The 20,775-nt window shown below is 44.4% G+C and overlaps 1 protein-coding gene across 2 annotated transcripts in view; it reads left to right on the forward strand.

Moving 5' to 3' along the window:
* The window catches only part of LOC118701537 (SET-binding protein-like), a 217,798-nt gene that overhangs the window by 152,115 nt on the left and 44,908 nt on the right, over nucleotides 1–20,775 (forward strand). Inside the window, exon 3 of one of the 2 annotated variants that reach the window (XM_054517774.1) lies at nucleotides 1,871–2,716. The exons of the other annotated variant lie outside the window; for it this stretch is intronic. Coding sequence (XP_054373749.1) covers nucleotides 1,871–1,927 — 57 coding nt within the window. The 3' untranslated portion in view covers nucleotides 1,928–2,716. Of the gene's footprint in view, nucleotides 1–1,870; nucleotides 2,717–20,775 lie in introns of those variants that run through there. 2 annotated transcript variants of the gene reach the window in all.

A 20,775-nucleotide genomic window follows, 5' to 3' on the forward strand; every position in this document is an offset into this window, starting at 1 on the left:
CTTGCGCTAAGTCGGCTATCGGCGGGGAAGGGATGGGCGAGGGGTCCACGGGCACCCCGGGGGGCTCCGGAGGTGGTCTGGGCCCCGGCGGGTCCCCCGAAGGGGTCCGCGGGTCCCCCGGGGGCTCCGGGGGCTCTGGGCTCGGGGAGGGATGGGATGCGCCCGGCCCCCGCGTTTCCCCGTTTTTAATCGGGTCGCCACCGGGGGGGGTTCGCGTTATCGCCCCCTCCCCCCGCTGCGGCGTGATTAACAGACAGGAGCGCGCAGTGTTCCACGCCTCCTGTTCTTCTAATGCTTTGCGTAGGGCGGCTTCTGCCTTCCCCCACGCTTTCAGGCTTTTGCTGCTGCCTGTGGCTTTTGTGTCCTCTGCTAACGCGACAGTACATTTCTGCCACACCTCAGAGTGTAATATATCTATGGGTCGAGCAATGACCCCAAGCTCCAAGAGTCTCGTCAATGCGAGATTAAAATTCTTGAGCTCACATTTGATTCCCCATTGCATATGTATCAAACTTACGACCTTCGCTATTGCTTCCATACGAATCGCGATTCTTTGGGGCGTCCCCCTGTTTCGCCACAGTCGTTCCCGCGCTGTGGACGCTGTCCCCTGGCCAGGAGTATCCCCGTCGCCCGGACTCGTCGCTCCCGGGTTTCGGCACCACTATGTTGCCTTCTTGTGAAGGCCGCGATGACCTGGTATTGGAGTCCAGCACTGCGATCTTCTCCTTGGGATCCTTCGTGGCCAATAACGGACGCTGACACCAATGTGGTGGACGGTTAAAGGCCTTTATTGAGGGGTCTCGAGGGTATTTATGGACTAAGGGGCTTCTCTACGTCAGACGGGGGTCTGGCTATACTTTCTAGGGTTAGTATGGAGTGGAAAGTTACTGGCATGCATAGGTTAGGGGGGCTACACGTCTGGCTACATTCCAAGGGTGATCCTTATCTATGGGGAGAGGGGCAGAAGGATTCCTGTAATTTTCCGTCACAGCCCGAAATCTTCCGAACGCCTGTCCCTATGCCTACTACACCTGGCTGCTTCAATTCTGGGATATCAAAGCCAACAATATGAAATTAGATGGTGGTAAAGCCTAACAACTGGGATCTCTATTCTGGAATGTAGGCACTGACAAGGGCATTGGGAAGTAGACAAAAACTCTCAGCCTTTGGAGGTGATTCCTTGTCTTGGTTTGAAAGACAGGTGTCTACTAAGGAAGGCAGGAGCCTCCTTAGGACTGGAAAATGTAATCATCTTCCCCCCCGAATTATTATAATTTTGAAATTAAGGGCCTCTCAGGCAAAGATATGTGGATAGGAATAACAGTTCTTTACTAGTATGTATAATAAAGAGTCCTGGTTTGAGAGGAAGTGAGTTTTTTGGGATGCTGTGGTCAAACCAATAGGTGCTCAGATTTGAATATTGGCACCTGGTGTGGCCACTGAGGACATGGATACGCCTCTGAGAACACAAGGGGTTAAAAGCAGAGAACTCCCAGGGGGAAGCTCTCTTGGGTTCCGTCGGTGAAAGAGGTCAGACCTCCCCTGCCTGGCTGCAGGCTGGGCGGGGCAGGGGAAGCCATGCGGCTGGGTGAGGTAGGCCAGGCCTTGGACAGAGAGGGGAGGTGAAGGCCCTTGCAGGATAGAAGGGTGGAGGAACATTGGAGACTCATCGGGCAGCCCCCCACCAGAGAGAGAGATAGAGCGAGCCTGTGCCTGTGCTTGTGCCACCTTGAAATTCGATATCATGTGCAGGCAGCACAGCCGGCCAGGAAGGAGAAGGGAGGGGCAGCGAGACGGTGCCCGGTAGGGCCGCATGGGAGTTCTGGAAAGGCAGAGCCTGATATTTTAACCCTTTTCTTGCATGATGGAGACCTTACAAATGTTGATCCTCCTGGAGCTGAATGAGAAGAGAGATAGGAATGAATAGCAGGAAATGGGCCAGTGTGATGCAAGTTTGTGCAAGTGAAAGATGTCCGAGAGAAGTTGAGAAGAATTCCAGGTGACAGGAGATGATGGAGTGGCCTTTGGCTGGACTTTTCTTGTATAGCCATGGACAGAACCATTTTTCCTGTGACACAGAGACTGCATTTAGGAGGCGGCAATGGCTCGGAGCCAAGAGAGTTCAGTGTTGTTATGTGAAGGAGTGCGTGAATAGAGACGACGGGTGAGGAGGGTGGTGGTGCCCTTGATCTTCAATGAAGAAGAAGAAGATCTCTGTTCTTGAGACCCCTCAGCCCCAGGGGGTGAAATTTGGGGGGGAACAGGTGTCCTGAAAGTGAGAGACTGTGCTCTTTTTGGAACTGGGAAAAGCACCCTTAAAAGGAAAACCCTAGAAGCAGCTCTGGTCCATGTGGAGTGGTGAGAGCACTGGACATGGAAGGAAGACATCACGATGGCAAATGTTCTCCGGGCAGTGCCACATGTGACATGGAAACACAAGAGGTCTCAACTGTGTTTCCAGGGGAAGCCTATAAGACAAGAGGGACTCTTCTCTTCTTGTTGAACTGAGATTTGATTATCTGAAGGGTGGTGATGGACTGAGAGCTAGTGATCTGAGGGATGGTAACTGAATTGAGAATCCAAGGTTTTGTCTTACTGTGATGTATTGGGAATTTGGTGGGGGGAGGAGGAATGTTTGGAGGGTTTTCATCCTGAGTTCTGTGTGTTTCTTTTATATATTGTAAGTTAATAAAGTTTTTTTTCCTTCTATTCCTAAGTTGGAGCCTGCTTTGCTCTATTCCTGGTCACATCTCACAGTAGACACCAGGGAGAATGTATTTTCATGGGGGCACTGGCATTGCGCCAGCATCAAACCATGACAAACAAGAACAACTACAGCATTAAGAACAAAAAGAACCACAAACCCAATAACAGCTTTCTTGGCTGCAGGCACTTCACCCTTTGGTGTAGTGATGGTCACAGCCAGCAAGGGCGCTGGTGGCTCCTGGTGGGCAGGACAGGTGTGATGATTCCCTCACAGCTGCAGGGGGTGCTGTGGCATGAGCTCTGGGAGCATGGGGCAATGGCGGCTCAACCAAGATGGGAAGGGATGGAAGATAGGCTTTCTTCACAAACCCCCTGGGGTAGCTGATCCCAGTGCCCCAGCAGGACTCTCAGAAGCAGCAAGCTAGAACAGCAGGATGTCTCGGCGGGCAGGAGATGCGGGGTTACAGTACAGCAAAAACTCAGAGCAGTCCCGAAGAAACGGCGGGGGTGGGGCAGCAGTGGCCCAGCTCCCAGCAGGGCAGGGAGAGGTGATCTCAGGATCCCAGGCACCCAAGCAGGGTCCCTTTCTTTTTGTGGGGTAGGTGTTAATAAGGTCCCAATTCAGTGGCTGCTCTTATGAGCAAAGGCTCACCCCATGGCAGAAAAAGCAGCTCTGGGCTGGGCTCCGGTGGCAGCAGCAAATTCCCTTCCCCAAGCAGCAGCTCTGACTTTTCTCCTCTGAAGCCAAGAGAGAAAGAGAGCCAGCAGCTGCCCCAGCCCCATCTTTTATCAGCCCAATTCTCTCAGCAGCTCTAACCCCTAGGATAGCAACTCCCAGATAAGAGAAGTGCAACCAGATGCCCTCCTCCCCTGAGCTTGGCCACTTCTTTTGTTTTTCTTAAGTACCTAGTCGTTAGTGTTTCCTAGCAACTTATGGGAAAAAATTCTATAAGTAAAAACGAACAAAAGGAAAGAAACCTAACCCCCAACACTCCTGTCAAGTGTGAGGGAAAGGTATTATCTCAAGGATGATCTAGTAGTGCACCCAAGCAGGTGGAATGCCATGGAGAAAGGTATCCAGTACCTGAGAAAATTAGGTATGCTGGAGGTAATCTATAGGGATTCGAATACCGAGCAGTCCCCTGTAGATCCAGATGAGGTCCAGTGTACACAATCCATGTGACAGAAGTTTGTACGGAGCGTGTCATCATTTTTAGCCCGCTCATTAGCATTAATGTCAATGAAAGAAGAACAAGCAGTGCTTCAGCTGACTACCTGACTCCAGCAATATGATGAGCACCCTTTTTCCTCCCTACCAACCTGCACCTCACCTCACTGGTGATGAGCCGAATGAAACAGGGGATTAAACAAGGAAGAAATATCAGACCAGCTGTAGCGCATAAAAGGAAGAAGCCTAACTTTTTCCACCATCCTATTCCCAATACATTATCCCATCAGCTAGTATTTAGCACTGATTCCCACTTTTGAACTGGCACATGGGTGATTTTTCTGATATCATTGACTATATCTAGGACAGCATCCCCATTGTAATCTATTTTTAAACAACAATCTGATGCATTTAATTTTCCACAAACACACCCTTCTTCAGCTAATAGATAGTCCAAAGCCAACCTATTTTGATACATGACTGCTCTTCTTTGGGTTTGTTGCCTTGATATTTATTCCATTGCCCGACCAGTTTTGTCCGTTATTATCTCTACAGCGGCTTGGAGTCTTATAATACAATTTAGCATTTAAATTGAGGTCCGATATCCCCAATTCCCATCTTGCGCCCAAGTGGCTGGCCCATACGTTTCCAATATGCATTCAGGGGGCCATTCCTCATCTCCCCATTTTTGGAATCCTTCAATCAAATCTCTTTTGTTTTTCTTTAGGTCCTCATAAACTGGTATCCCTAATTGATCCCCATCAGGTCCTGGTAAAAGAAAAAATCCTGGCTGTATGATTCCCAGAGTGCAGCTCCCTTTCCACTGAGAGGGGAGTTTTGGGTATGCTCTTTTTCCACATATCCAAAATAAGCCATCTGGAGCTTTCCAATAGTCAAATTTTTGTTGATCTATATTCTCCCAAAATTTGGAAAGTTCTGGGATGCCAGAGTAAGGATTCTTGCCTGTATCATTACATTGAAAAAATCTGATTTTATTATCATACTTACAATTTCCTTTTTTTGTTTTTCTCTGGGTCCAGTACATGGTTGGTTCTTCTGGGATCCAACATACAGAAGTTCCATTACTAACCTTATATCTTTTACAGGGAGTTTTTCCTACTTCATGAAGGAACTTTTTCCCAGTGCACCAAAGACATTTTTCCCCTCTCACTATTGAACTTAAAATCCACCCTTCTGTTTGGTTTTCTCCACTTATACTTGTTTGGTTCCACTTAAGGATCTCAATTGGGCCTAAGCTGCTGCCTTTCCATGGCCATTCTTCTGACATCAAAGCCCCTCCACAGACCAAACAATTGGTTAAGTTCCCTACTTATTCTTTCCCCCCATTCCACAAACTGGTTTTTACCCATCCTTGAGATATCTATTTCTTTTTCTAATTACTGTACAAGTTTTGTATACAAATTGTCAAGTGAGATTGGCAAAGGTTTAGGTGGTTGTGCTGGATTAGCCTTTTTGTTTATCAATTTATCTTTTACCAAATCTTGTGCTTTGTTCCCAACATCGTATGTGAAATAAATCCATCTCACCCCTTTTGGGCATTGACTTCCCATTCTGTTGCCACTTGTTCCTAAGTTCTCTGCAGTCCAGTACTTTTTCCCATTGTGCATGCAATTGCCTAATTTGGATGGGTTATAACAGTGACTGTTGATATGAGTGTGAGAAATAAAAAAGGAACCTCGGTATCTTTCCATATACAGCTTTTGGTAACACCTGTGGCATGGCTTTGTCGATATCCCAAAAGGGAAAAGACAAAATATGAGTGACAGAAAAAGGAATAACAGAGGTCCAGTATGGCTTATACTCCCACTTCCCATGCCTATGTGGTTGCAACTCACAGCAGGTGCATATGATCTTCTTGGTGGCGAATACAGAGGCCAATCCAGTCTTGCCCTCTTTTCCCCTGTCACTACCTTTTTACTAATTTCTAGGCCAATCATTTTTTGACAATCCTTAACTGTGGTTTCCCACCATTCCTCAGGTATCTCCCATTCAACAGGCACTAATAATTCCCATCCACAAAACAAAGTTATTATTTCAGTTGCTTTGAGTTCTACCTGGATAGAGGATAGATTTGGCACTCGACACTTCCTGCAACAAGGGTGTCGATTGTGTGAACTACAATACCAATTTTTCCCACAATTTAAACATTTACATTTAACCCAGCTAGCATGCCCGGTATTTGGGGAATCAAACGGGGTATTTGATATGGCACTGATGGAAGTTGCAACTCCTCCTCCTCTTTGTATAAATCACAGGCTAAGGCCAGAATACAAGAGTTCTCTGTCCGAAACAGTCCTGATCCTCCTGTTTGGAGTGGAAGCATTCCGCCCCAAGGAGGGTATCGGAGGCGTCTCAGAGCATCTTCAGGCGGTACTTGAAACCACTGATATAAGCTCAGTCTTATTTCCCAATTAGGCGTGATCCTGTGTACGTTTCCTAGGTCATTTGGGTCTTCCCAGTTCATTACCACCCATTCCCCATTTAAGAGTCAATTTGCTATCACCCAGGTTAGATGTTTTCGTCCACTCCTTGGGTTCTTCTACAGGTCCTTTGATTCTGCTGGTGTGGATCCACCCTCGTTCCCTGGTCTGGATTGCAGCCTCGGTCCACAGCAATACCTGAAAAGGACCTTCCCATTGTGGAGTTAAAGATTGTTCTTTCCAAGTTTTTACTAGTATCCACTCCCTTGGATGAATATTATGGATTTTAAAGTCTAAAGGTATGGTTTGAGGGATTATCCCTTTTAACTGCAAGTTTTCAAGGGTTTTTGCAATGGTGTTGACATATCCCTTAACACTCATTTCTCCTACTTCCTACGAAGCATTTTCATGTTGGATGGTTAGAAAAGGTAACCCAAACCTCATTTCATAAGGTGACACTCCCAGGTCTGACCTGGGTTGGGTTTGGATTCTCAGTAAGGCTAAAGGTAGGCATTGTACCCATGACATTTGGGTTTCAACTATTAATTTAATCAAAGTTCTCTTTAAAGTCTGGTTCATCCTCTCTACCCGGCCCGAACTCTGTGGATGCCATGGGGTGTGTAACTCCTATTTTATCCCCAAGGCTTGAGTTATTTGTTGTAACACTTTTGACATAAAACGTGTTCCTCTGTCCGAGTCTATCCTATTAACCATTCCATATCTGGGAATGATCTGTTCCAAAAGGGTTTTACTTACTACATTGGCTGTGGCCTTGACAGTGGGAACTGCTTCTACCCAATGAGTTAAATGGTCTGTCATTACTAGTAAATACTTCCATCTTTATACTTGAGGAAGTTCAGTAAAATCTACTTGGATACTTTGAAATGGTCGAAGAGCTAACTCACGACCTCCTTATGTTGTTTTTCTCATCACCTTTTTATTTATCCTTTGGCAAGTTATACATCTTTCAGTTACTTGCTTTGCTACTCCAAAAATCCCAATGCACTCATAGTTCCTTAAAAATGATCACACAAAGCCTGGGTACCCCAATGGGTTTTCTGATACATGTCTTCTAATATTTTCTTAGTAAGCGTTTTATTAAGTAATGTGACAGTGTTCACAGGGGTTCTTGGATGAGGCAAGAGACGAGAATGTTGACTCCATGTTCAGAAGGCTTGATTTATTATTTTATTATATATATATATATATATATATATATATATATATATATATTACATTATAACTATACTAAAAGAATAGAAGGAAAGGTTTCCTCAGAAGGCTAGCTAAGAATAGAATAGAAAAGAATGATAACAAAAGGCAGCTCTCTCGGACTCTGTCCAAGATAGCTCGGCCTTGATTGGCCATTAATTATAAACATCCAAGATGGGCCAATCACAGATGGACCTGTTGCATTCCACAGCAGCAGATAACCATTGTTTACATTTTGTTTCTGAGGCCTCAGCTTCTCAGAAGGGAAAAAATCCTAAAGAAAAGGATTTTCACAAAAGATGTCTGCGACAAAGTAATTGTCTCCCATCAGGAAGTTTCCATTTCCCAGATTCATCTTGCTCTCCTCCTATCTTGCTTAATTCTTTTTTTCTCTGCTTCACTAAACTTTGCAATTTCCAGTTTTTCCTCATTTGGAGTTTATATGAACATGACTCTTTCAGCCCCATTTTCTGCTGCATCTTTAGCTTCCTGATCTGCCAGATTATTTCCTCTTATTTCTGAGGTCATTCCCTTTTGGTGTCCCTTAATATGTACTATAGCTATCTCTTCAGGTAATTTTAATGCCTCTAAAACTTCTAAAATGAGCCCCTCATGTACTAATCCCTTTCCTCTTGAATTAAGTAATCCTCTTTCTTCCCAAATTTTTCCAAAGGTATGTACTACTCCAAAGGCATACCTTGAATCAGTATATATAGTTCCTTTCTTGTGTGCTAAATATTCCAGTGCTCTTTTTAGACCATATAATTCACAGACTTGAGCTGACCAGTTTGAAGGTAATTTTCCTTTTTCAATAGTTTGCATGTCTTTTCCATCAGCTACTGCATACCCTGACATTCTCTTTCCTTGTAGACATCTGGAGGATCCATCCACGTAGATTATTTCCCCCTTCTGAAAGGGCTTGTTCTTCAAGATCTTCTTGAACTTTTGTTTGGTATTGTATAATTTCTAAACAATTATGTATTATCTGCTGGTTCTTTATATAAGAATTGAGCTGGATTTAAACTTCTGTTTACTTCTAGTGTCAGGTCATCACTGTCTATCAAGATTGCTTCATATTTTAACATTTTAGAGTCTGTCAACCATTTTTCAGCCTTCTGGTTTAACACATTTTGAACTGCATGAGGTGTACACACAATTAGTTTACTTTGAAAAGTAAGCTTACGACTCTCTTCTACCAGGATTGCAGTAGCTGCTATAGCGTGAATACATACTGGCCAGCCATGGCTCACTGGGTCCAACATCTTTGATAAATAAGCTACTGGTCTCTTTACTCCTCCCTACTCCTGAACCAGAACTCCATGAGCTACCCCATTTTCCACATTCACATACAGATGGAAGTGTTTTTCTAGCAAGGGCAAACTTAAAGCTGGTACTGAGGCCAGTTTTAGCTTCAGTTCTTCTAATTTAATATCATCCTCTTTGGTCCACTTTATATCATCTCCCTCTGTCAATTTTCCATACAAAAATTTTACTGCCTGTGTGTACCCGTCAATCCATAATCTACAATATCCCAACAATCCGAGTAGTTTTCTGATTTCCCTCTTTGAAGAGGGAGGGGGAAGAGACAGAATTCCTGCAATTCTCTTGGGGTTGAGCTTCCGGCTACCCTTACTTATTAAGTGTCCAAGATATTTTACCTCTGATTCTACAAATTGCAGCTTCCCTTTTGATACCCTTAATCCTTTTTCCCTGAGAAAATTCAAAAGTTTTATAGTAGCCTCTCCAACTTCAGCTTTCCCAGATAAAAGATCATCCACATATTGGATAATTTGTATTCCAGAAAGAGTGGGGAAAGCTTGTAGTATTGTTGCTAAAGCTTGCCCAAATAAGTTTGGAGATTCAGTGAACCCCTGTGGTAATTTTGTCCATCTTAATTGCTGCTTTCTCCCAGTTTTTGGATCCTCCCATTCAAATACGAAGATATTTCGGCTCTCCTCGGCTAGTGGACAAGCCCAAAAAACATCTTTACGATCCACTACACTAAACCACTGATGCTGGTGTGGGACTTTACTTAGAAGAGTGTAGGGATTTGGTACCACTGGGTAGCCAGTCCGAGTTCTTTTGTTAACCTCCCGTAAATCTTGCACCAATCTATAGTTCCCATCAGGCTTCTTTACTGGGAGAACAGGGGTATTATGAGGAGACATACAAGGTTCTAATGTCCCATCCTTTATTAGTCCTTCTATTACTGGCTTCAAACCTTCCCATCCTTCTAATGAGAGAGGATCCTGAGGTACACGTATGGGGCAATCTTTTCTCTCAGTTGTAACCTTTATGGGGTCAATATTTAATCCTCCCCTATTTCCTTCCCCAGCCCAAACTTCCTTGTTAATTTTGTCTTCATCCTCTTGGCCAAGTTTTAAAACCCTAGCTGTCATTTTCCCTTCTTCTGGTATAACTCCTATTCCTAATTTCACCTGTAAGTCTCTTCCTAATAAGTTGCTGCCTGCCCCAGGGCCCAATAAGACATTCCCCATCCAAATTCTAGTTTCTTCCTAAATTACCACATCTTTAATGACAGGAACTGTAAAACTCTCTCCTTTTGCTCTTGTTACTTTTACAGTGTCTTTGCTTATACTATAACCTTTTTGAATATTTAACAGGCAGGTTCTTTCTGCCCCGGTATCTACCACAAATTCTAATTTTTCTTCTTGGGGACTCACTTTTAAAGTTATCACAGGCTCCAGATGGTATTTGTCCCCCCAAAATAGAGCCTATGACCCTCCCATTCCTCCTCTGGGCCCATCTCTCGCAAGATTTTTACATCTTTTACATGCTTAGGACAATTTCTCCTATAATGTCCTTCGACCCCACAGTAAAAACAGATATTCCGTGAATGCTCCTGAGATTTGGTTTGCATTGGGGTTCTTTTCCTTTCCCCCGTCTCTATGACCTTCATATCTAGTAGTGCCTGGGGGTTTTTGATTTCTCTGGAAATTGTTTTCTTGCATGTTGGCTGCCATAATTTTTGCTTTCACTTTAGCCTTTTCTTCATCTCTCTGTACATAAACTTTCTAAGCCTCCTTTAATAAATCAACTCCCAGAGGGCTATCTTGGGGTATTTCCGTTGGTAATTTTTTACTCCCTTTTTTCTTTCCTGTATCCACTTTACTGGATTTCTGTCCCATTTTTTTTTTTCAAGTTCTTACCTATTCATCTCCTGCCTCTGTTTTTCACTTTCTCTAGCAACCTAAATACCACCTTCTTCCGACCACATACACAAAATAAAAAACCTTTTTCTCACACTACTACTGAATACATCTCCCTCCAAGGGGATATAGTAAAGCTTAAAATACACAATCTACATTACATACGCTTTCATTTGTCTACACTCACTTTTATTTCTCATTCACTTCCACACATTCTTTCACACCCTCAGGACACAAAGTGGACCCCTATCGCCAGAGAATCGTGGGTCTGTGTGCCCCCCCCCCCCACCTTGGGGTTGGCCTCAGGGTTTCAGTATTGCCGGGCCTCTGGGAAGGGCCCTGACTCTGGTTGCCTCTGGTGCCAGTTCACCTGTGAGGCTGTCTGCATGTCACTCACTCTTTAGCCACAGCTCCCCACCTGTCCAGGAGAACATTGGCTTTTTGCGGGTCACATACACCTTTTTCCACAGCCCTCCCCTTCCCACCCGCCTGGGAAGTTGAGGCTGATTTTGTGTGACTCACTTTCACACACAACAAGACAACAAAAAGGTACCTTTTACTGTCAAATCACCTGTTACAATTTCAGGGGTTACTGGCCAGCCCTGGTACTATTGAATATCCCTCAATCCAGCTGTGTTGTCAAACCCCAGATACTCTTGGGCATTTTTATCCCTCAATCCAGCTGTGTTGTCCAACTCCGGATGCTCTTGGGACTATCCTCAATCTGGCAGAATTTGCTCAACCCCGGATGTTCTTGGGAATATCAATCCCTCAACCCAGCAGGTTTTTTTTAGGGGGCCCTTCTCCACTTTTTACTTTATTTTATTCTGCTTTCCCAGTGGATTATGCCAGAAAAACCCTCAGCTCCCTCTCTCCAAGGGGTCCCACCCCTTCCCTGAGACCCAGTCCCAGTTTCCCTGGGGGGGATTCTCTCACTCTTTTTGTCACTCGCTTTGTCTCTTTACTGGCTGCTTTTCTCGTGAAAAGATGGAAATGCAGCATGGGAGACCCCGCACTCACGTAGCAGGTCTGGGATAAGCAGCCCGCCTCTCATTCACACATATTCATCCCTTCCTTAATCCTCATGTACACTTTAGTCTAAAGGGCCAATTACCGCGTTTTTAGGGAATCTTTTCCCTTTTCTTTGTTTTATTTTCTCTTTTTGTCCACCGGTTGCAACCTGCGTCTGCCGGCCACCGAGGAGAAACAGACTGGGCAGGGTGCACCTTCCCCACTCGGAATCCCCTGGGGGGCCAGCAGCAAGGGGTTAAATCTGAGTCATGGCACCAAAATTGTGAAATACGCCAATCACTTGTTTTAAAATTTTAAAAGTTTAATAGTAATAAAATGGTTATAAAAATAAAGTAATAAGAATTTGGACAATCAGAGTTAGGACAATAAAAACCCAAAGAAATATGGGCAGTGCAGGTGCCTTTCCTAGGGCAAATATGCCCTGAAAAGCACACACACTAACAAAGGATGAACTCTTAAAAGCAATAGCCTGTTGCATATTCATATATTTCATACATGATGCATAAATTCTTTTCAAACAAAGGGTGTTCTCTGGTTATTGTCAACTTCCCCCCCTTAATCCTGGTGGCTCCATAAAGATGGGAAGGAGTTGAAGGAATGTTGGTCTTCTCTAATAATGAGGCAATATTTCTTCTCTTTGCGGGTTTAGATGTCTTGTTGCTGTTATCTCTGTGCGAAGAATTTCTTAATTATCTCATAGCTAGTTAAAAAAGTATATTATGTTATAACCTAAAACTATATTTACCATACTACTTAAAAAAAGATTAATACAGTAATACTAATTAATACAACATAACACATATAATATTCCTGCAAAGAGCCAATCATGTACCATGCACTTTTCACAATACCTTTGAGACAGAGTTTTCTGGTGCTGAGATCCAAGCTCCCATGGTCTCCTAGGTGATTTCAGTCCAAAAAACAGGTTTTTCAACCCTCGGAACACTTTCTGCTGTCTGCCAAGGGGTTTTTATGCCACTGTCGAACCAGTGAGTCCCGGTTTTACATTGAAAGTCCGGTTTTTACACCGTTCCAGCTTTTACGCTGTCCCCAGCTGTGTTTTTCCATTTCCAAGCACCGATCCAGGCTCTGACGCCTTGTAATCCAGGTCCCACCCTGATTTCCAGCTCTAGGCCATTTGTTAATCCGGTTCTAGACCAAAACCCAGCTATAACACCACGTGTCTCCTTTGCTCTGTGTTGCTGAGTTCTTATCACTTTGGGGTTCACCATGTGTTAATTCACACTTGGGGGGATGAGGGGCAAGGAGACAGAAAACAACTCACCCCCAATGTTCGTGTGGCACAGAGGAAGTTTATTTTCCAGGCTACCCTTTATATAGAACATTTGAAAGACCCAGTCTGGATATTCTCATTGGTCTGAACTCCACGCCCTATTGGGATCTAAACATTGAAATGCTTGCAGCTTCATAAGAGACCTGATTGGGAGAAGCCCCTGTCAGTTAATCCTGAGGCTTGGTAGCAAGCTCATATATGCTATTCGGTAACATACCACAATACTTAGTTTTGTGTGGAAAGTTATCCTGTTCATGGACACGATGTTTAGGGCTGAGGGCTACCAAATTTAACTAAAAAACAACTCTTTAACAGTATCTGCCTATAGCACTAATATAGGTTTGTTTTGTTGTTTTGGTTTTTTTTAATTTTGCATGTGTAAAAGCTTTAGATTTTTATTTAAAAGCTCAAACAATGTTACTTGTGAAAATTCCCTCTGAAATCTGTACAGCAAATGTATTTTAGCATATACCTGTGTTCTAGATGAGTAATGTAATAGTTGGCTCTCACAATTAAGAGACAGATATTATGTGGATGTTAAAAATGTATAGTGATGTTATTGCAATATGTCCTCCCATAGTCCTCTTTCCCCTCCCCCTTGTAATAGCCTCAGTAGTCAAGGCATTTGGAGAGGGCTGGCTTATTACCAAGAGGCGCAGCGTAACAACACCTGACCTCCAACCAAGATGTAAGAAAGTAATCTCCACCAATGGATGGCAGAGAAGGAGTTGACTGACAAAACTTTGGGAGGGGCTAAGGGTATAAAAGGCAGAGCATCCTTTTTGTAGATGAGCATGTGGCTGATAGGTACAGGGACTCTCAGCACTGTGATTTTTCCTTATTCAGTCTTTTGTTGTATTTTTGATAAAGTTTAATAAAGCTTTTAAAATTATAAAAGTGAGGGTTGTTTCTCACACCTGTACATTTGAAATACATAAAAAGATTTAAGCTGTTCAGTTTTTAAGAACTATTTTTAGCTTTTTGCAGTGGTCTTTATAAATTTTATGATTTTATTGAGCATAATTTTAAAATTTTGGATATCTAACAGGATAAAGCTATCACAAAGGCAAAATAAATCTTGCCTGCCTTTAGCATCATTTCTATGGTGCAATATATCATTAGAACATTGTACCCATTTATTTAATTTTATACCTAAACTAATCAATTAACCAGGTTGCCATTATTATTATTGTTCTCTGGGTTGGATAGTGTTTATAGATTGCACTGTTGTTAAAGTCTGATGTTTGCAGTGGCAAACCCAATGCTTTCTTGAAACCATTTTATTACTAAAAATCATTCATATCACAACCTGCTTAGGCTTTATATATACTTAGAGTTTTCAGAATAGCATTGTACATAGTGGTGTACCAGCACTACCCAGGCACAGATTCAAAGGGGAGGTTCAATAGACAGGCTCAGAAGCTGCAGCCTGCATCTTCTGCATTAGCTTTAGCTGCTTCATGCACGTCATGTTACATAGCTACATGGCTGTCACCCTGCTGTGTTCACATCCAGTCTCCTACCTAATACCTAGGCAACTGAATCCAGAAGAATTAAAAGGCAGTGTGCTTTTCATTAAGCAAATGAAAAGAAAATATCAAACCCTGCCCCAAAGATTGTACACTGTAATCAATGGCAGCATTGATGGGAAATTTCACTGCACTCAGGACCCATAAAACATGCATTATGGGGTCACAAAGATGAGACAACTAGTTAACTACTGTGGTGGTTTGACAGGAAATGTGTTTTTTGGGATGCTGTGGTTTTGGCCAATGGATATTCAGGCTTTAATATTGGCATTTAACCTGGCCATTAGGACATGGACACGCCTCTGAGAACACGGGGTTAAAAGCAGAGCTCTCCCCTGGGAGGGTCCTCTTGGGCTTCCGGCAGGAAAGAGTTCGGGTCTCTCCCCCGGCCCAGCTGCTGGCTGGGCAGGGGGAGGGGAAAAGCCATGAGGCCAGGAGAGGTAGGCCTGAGCCCGGGGGTGGAAGGGTGGAAGAGAGAGAGAGAGAGGGAGACACCGGGAGCCATCGGGCAGCCCCCCCCTGAGAGACACAGAGAGAGAGAAAGAGAGCCGCTGCCTGGGACTGTAACCTTGAAGCTTGATAAACATGGGCCTGTGCCAGCAGCACGGCTGGGACGGAGAGAAAGGAGGGGTGCAGCTGGCCGCTTGTAGGAGCTTTTAACCCCTTTTCGGACAATGAGAACTTTACAGATCATTGACCTCTCCTAGAAGATAGAGTGGAAGATGAGGAAGGAAATGTGCAAGTGTGAGAGAGGTCTGGGTGAGTGAGAAATAGTAGAAGAGTAGAGAAGAATCCTAGTGGGAAGAGATGATGGAGTGGCTTTTGCTGGACTCTTTTTGTACAGCCATGGACAGACCCCTGTTCCTTGTGATACAGAGACTGCATTCTAGGGGGAGGCAATGGCCACAGAACCAAGAGGGTTCAGTGTTGGTGCCCCTCGGCCCCAGGGGGTGAAAAAATATGGGGGGGACAGGTGTCCCAAAGGAGAGACTGTGCCTTTTTTGGATCGGGACAGTGCATCCTTAAAAAGACAACCCTAGAAGCAGCTCTGGTCCGTGTTCAGTGGTGAGAGCACTGGACATGAAAGGAAGAGGTCACGACGGCAGATGTACTCCGGGCGGTGCCACGAGTGACACGGAAACACACGAGGCTTCAGCCGTGTTTCCAGGGGAAGCCATGGTACAAGAAGGACTCCTCTCCTCTTGATGAACTGAGGATTGATTGTTTGAAGGGTGGGTCTGGACTAAGAGTTGGTGATTTGGGGAATAGATGCATTGTATCAGAAATTTGGTGGGGGGAGGAGGAAATGTATTTGTAAGGTTTTCATTTTCCCTGTGTGTGTGTTCCTTTTTATCTGTAGTTGTAGAGTAGTTAATAAAGTTCTGTTTTCTTTCTTTCCTAAGTAGGAGCTTGCTTTGCTTATTCCTGGTCACATCTCACAGCAGAAACCAGGGAGAAGGTATCTTCATGGGGGCACTGGCATTGTGCCAGTGTCAAACCATGTCAACTACTTACTCTGTTTCTGCTTCATTAGCCATTAAAACAGGATAATGGCACTTACCTTGACCCACCAGAGATTATTTAATTAGAGATTAGTTAGAGATTAGTATCCTGCGTACTTTTTGCAGTTTCTGACTGCCGCGCACCAGAGATGGTTCCCCCTGCTCCCGGGCTGATCCTGTGTAATTCAGGGGGGCCCCTGTCTGTGGGGAGCGCTTCCGCAGGGTTAGAATGTCCCGTCCCCTGGGTGAGCTGTGGTGAGCAATGTCTCAGGCTCTGCTGATGCTGCTGGAGCAGGAACGGGGGGGGCTACCCCTTCCGCCACTTTTAGGTGCATGGGCTGAAGCTGTGCGCTTTGTAGTGATTATCTCGCTCACATCTTCTGCATGCTTTTGTGCATTGCATCTACTGGCTATTGTTTTGTGGAGATAAACAAAACTCCACAACTTTTGTGAAAGTTGTAAAGCCGGTATGTTTATTACAGCGCTGGAGCATGTGGGAATTGTTCCCCTAAAATGACATGCGTACCTCTGGGAACCCCAGATCAGATCCCCTTTTATCTCCCTCTCAAATACATATGCATGCAATTTCACAATAGGTTCATACATATTCATTCCACTGATTTCCACTTGCCACTAATTCTTCAGAAGGAACTCCTGGGTCAGGTTGCCCCGCTCTGTCTGCCCTCCTCCTCCCCCCTTATCTCTTATCCTTCAGCTGAAGCAGGCCCTTCAAGAGAACAGGCAGTCAGACTAAACAGCAGGCTACAGACTTAACTCAAAGATGTACATTCCACCTAAATCAAAATGGATTTCTACCCTGGAAAATTTCCACTCTGCCTCACTATCACCTCATAAATGACCGCATGCTGGAAGAAGTTTTGCTGCCGCTGTGTTTTTAAGTGTAGCAGTGTTGTATAGTCTTAGATTCACAGAGTCCCAAAGAAAGGAATTAAAAAGAGCCCCTGCATCTGCACTCAGAAACTGTTCCTGCATCCAGCGTAATAGATCTTTTAGTTGGTCCCTTGGGACAGTCATGGGCTGTTCCCTGACCATTGAGTCTCGGACATCTAAGGCATTTCTGCGATCTGGACATTACATTTCCCATTATGTTTCTATGTGATTAACCCTGAAGTATAAAGTGTACTTGACTTCTTCCGTCTGTTTCTCCTCCTCAGTGCCTTGTTCTGTGATCATCCTGCAACCATGTTCCTGGTTTCTAACCGTTTCACCAGCCTCTAGGGATTTCTGAGTTTCTTTTCTCCTTTTTTCTTTCCCCAGGGATTTTTCCAGCTTCCAGCTGCTTGTTATCTCTGTTTCTTCAGGGAGGTCCCGATCTCAACAGGTTTCCTCGCATTGGCACACCACTATATGCCGGTTCTCAGCTTCTTTTCTGCCTCTGTCAAGGTTGGGATTGAAGGCGCTTGAGACGATATTTCGTGTTCAGACTCAAGTGTTTATTATTTCTTATCTATATCACAGTCTCACAAGCCATGAGTTCTGCAGTATTTCACTAACAAGGTACAAAATGACTAACTATCTTTCTTTACAAGGTCTTCTAAGGCTAAACTATCCAATTAATAAATGACACCTAAATTATTTTTACTTTTAACCCAATAACTTAACCACTTGTGTCCCTCAATGCGGACTTTCCTGTCTAATTCCAAAATACTACCCAAACCCATGAAGAAGAAGGTGAAGAACTGCCCTAAAACCTCCATCTTGCCCCATATATATTTCTATATTCTACAACCTTAAACTCTAAGTTTTCCACCACATGATATTACACACTTCTAATCAAACTACACACCCATAATCCCAGTTCTATCATTCAGTTTTGAAAGCCTTCTCCACGGCCTCAGGTCAAATGCATTGCTCTCCTGGGGGTCAGAGTCTGTCAGCAAAGAAAGTCTAAAATTCTCAGCATCCAGAGTTGCAACAGGTGACTCCACCACCTCCCTGGGCAGGCGATTCAAGTACTTCATCACTCTTTCAGTGAAAAATGTCTTCCTAATATCCAGCCTATATTTCTCTTGATGCAGCTTGAGACTGTGTCCTCTCGTTCTGTTAGTTGCTGCTTGGAGAAAGAGACCAACCCCCACCTGACTACAACCACCTTTTAGGAAGTTGTAGAGAGCAATAAGGTCACGCCTGAGTCTCCTTTTCTCCAGGCTAAACAACCCCAGCTTCCTCAGTCATTCCTCATAGGGCTTGTGTTCCAAACCCCTCACTAGCCTTGTTGCCCTCCTCTGGACATGCTCAAACATCTCAATGTCATTCTGAAACTGAGTGGCCCAGTATTACGGCAGGGGGTTTTCGGGGACTGTCCAACTGCGGCTACCATAGGTGTCCGGATAGTGAAGTCCCGCTAAGCACAACCTGTCCAGGTCCCTCAGGCAGGCTCCCAGCCGCAGGCAATCTTAGCAGGCAGCTCAGCTCTCTGAGATCAGCTCTTTGGTGAATTCAGCTCTTTAGTGATTGTGACCGTGTTCACAAGGGTCCGAGGATGAGGGAAGAGACGAGGATCTGACTCATGTTTCAGAAGGCTTGATTTATTATTTTATGATATATTATATTAAAACTATACTAAAATAATAGAAGAAAGGATTTCATCAGAAGGCTAGCTAAGAATAGAAAAAGAAAGAATGATAACAAAGGCTTGTGGCTCAGACAGAGTCCAAGCCAGATGACTGTGATTGGCCATTAATTAAATCAACTCTGAGACCAATCACAGACCCACCTGTTGCATTCCACAGCAGCAGATAACCATTGTTTACATTTTGTTCCTGAGGCCTCTCAGCCTCTCAGGAGGAAAAATCCTAAAGAAAGGATTTTTCATAAAAGATGTCTGTGACAAGTGATTTCAGCTCTTTGCTTGCTAAGTGCCTCAGCAGACGCGGGGAGAGAGAGGAGAGGGCTGTATGAGGTTCCACAGAGGTGTCTTTATTGGCAGCTTCTGCAAAGGGTGACAGTGAGAGTTCTTCTGCTGAACAGCACAGGAGTAGGGGTTTATATAGGGTATAGGGGTTTTGGGCAACGGTCCAATAGTAAGGGTCAAGGTGAATATGACCTATTGTCTTAAAGAGTGATAACAAGGGTCCGAAGACAGAAGAGGGGCTTCTTTGGTCCAGTCATCATGACTAGGCATTTCTTATCTTAGGCAACTGACTGTTAGGGAGGCCTTGCAGGCCCTGTGGCTGCCACAGCCCAGAACTGGACACAGTTAATCCAATGGGCAGAGTGTGTGTGTGTGTGTGTGTCTTAATTAATTGTCTTGTATTCCAGGCTCAAAAGGAAAATCTGATTTGGAACAATTTAATGCAATCAAAATCTGCAGGTTGTGAGGCTGTTGACTTCCCCCTCAGGGAGCATGATTGTCACTGTGGCCTCAAATCCTTTCTATAATTGCTGAGTGTGAGTCACATTTTAATGAATATTCTATTTTCAGGTTTGGGTCCCTTGCTACAAGAAAAACATTGAGGTGCTGGAGCTTGTCCAAAGAAGGGCAGAGAAGCTGGTGAAGGGTCTGGAGCACAAGTCTGATGAGGAGTGGCTGAGGTAGCTGGACTTGTTTAGCCTGGAAAAAGGAGGTTCAGGGGAGACCTTATTGGTCTCTAAAACAACCTGAAAGGAAGTTGCAGTGAGGTGAATGACTCCTCTCCCAGGTAACAAGTGACAGGACAATAGGAAATGGCCTCAAGTTGAGCCAGGAGACATTTAGATTGGAGAGTAGTATTTTTTTTCTCAGAAAGGGTTTTAAAGCATTGGAACAGGCTACCCAGGGAAATGGTGGAGTCACTATCTCTGGAAGTGTTCAAAAAATGTGTGGATATGGCACTTGAGGACATGGTTTAATGGTGAACATGGTGGTGGTGATAGGTTGATGGTTGGACTTGATGATCTTAGAGGTCTTTTCCAACCTTATGGATTCTATTATTATGATTCTATAAAGTGGAAGATGATGGAGATGCCTCTGTTAAAGAGATTGGCTGGAGAACAGCATAGATGACAGTGTCATTTCATCATGTTCTTTCTCAGCTCTTACTGTGACAGTATTTCATCCTTTCCCTGTTATCTATCTATATATCTATCTCTTTAGATAACTAGTATTATTTTCCCTTCCTGCTACCTCTTCAGTAGTGATGGGGGCAGCAACACCTGCCTACTTTACCCACTTTCTGGAGTCCCAGATGTATTACATTTTCAGTAGCATTTTTCTGGTATGAATGCATGGCACTTTGTATGGTTGCACATTGTAGACTTTTCAGGAAGGGTTCTAGGCCACTGAGATTGGCAGCAGACTTGGGAAATACCTATACATCTGTCCTGGTTTCAAAGAAGGGGCAGAGCTTAGCACTGTGTGGGCATGGCCAAGTTGCTATTCTGTATCATCACTGAGGGACGTGGTTTCGGGAACAAAAGCTGAGCACACCACTGGAACTACACTGTTTTGCCTCAGTCTCTGCAACGGAAAGGCTGTCGGCATCAGCCCTGCAGACTCTGTCCTCTCCTGCCACCATCCACCCTCTCCCTTTTCTTCGGGATGCAGCTACTGGACATGGTGCTGAAAGGAAAGTGGCGAAATGTGAAATCGATATAGTGCTGAACAGCAGCACCGGTGGGGAGGCTGCCACAGGGAATGTAGTGGTGGAGGTGATCCCCAGTCGAGCTGCACCAAAGGAGCCCATACAAGCCTACCTGAGCCCAGCTGAGCTGAGCCAAAA

The sequence above is a fragment of the Molothrus ater genome, chromosome W, assembly GCF_012460135.2.
Source record: "Molothrus ater isolate BHLD 08-10-18 breed brown headed cowbird chromosome W, BPBGC_Mater_1.1, whole genome shotgun sequence".
NCBI lineage: Eukaryota > Metazoa > Chordata > Aves > Passeriformes > Icteridae > Molothrus > Molothrus ater.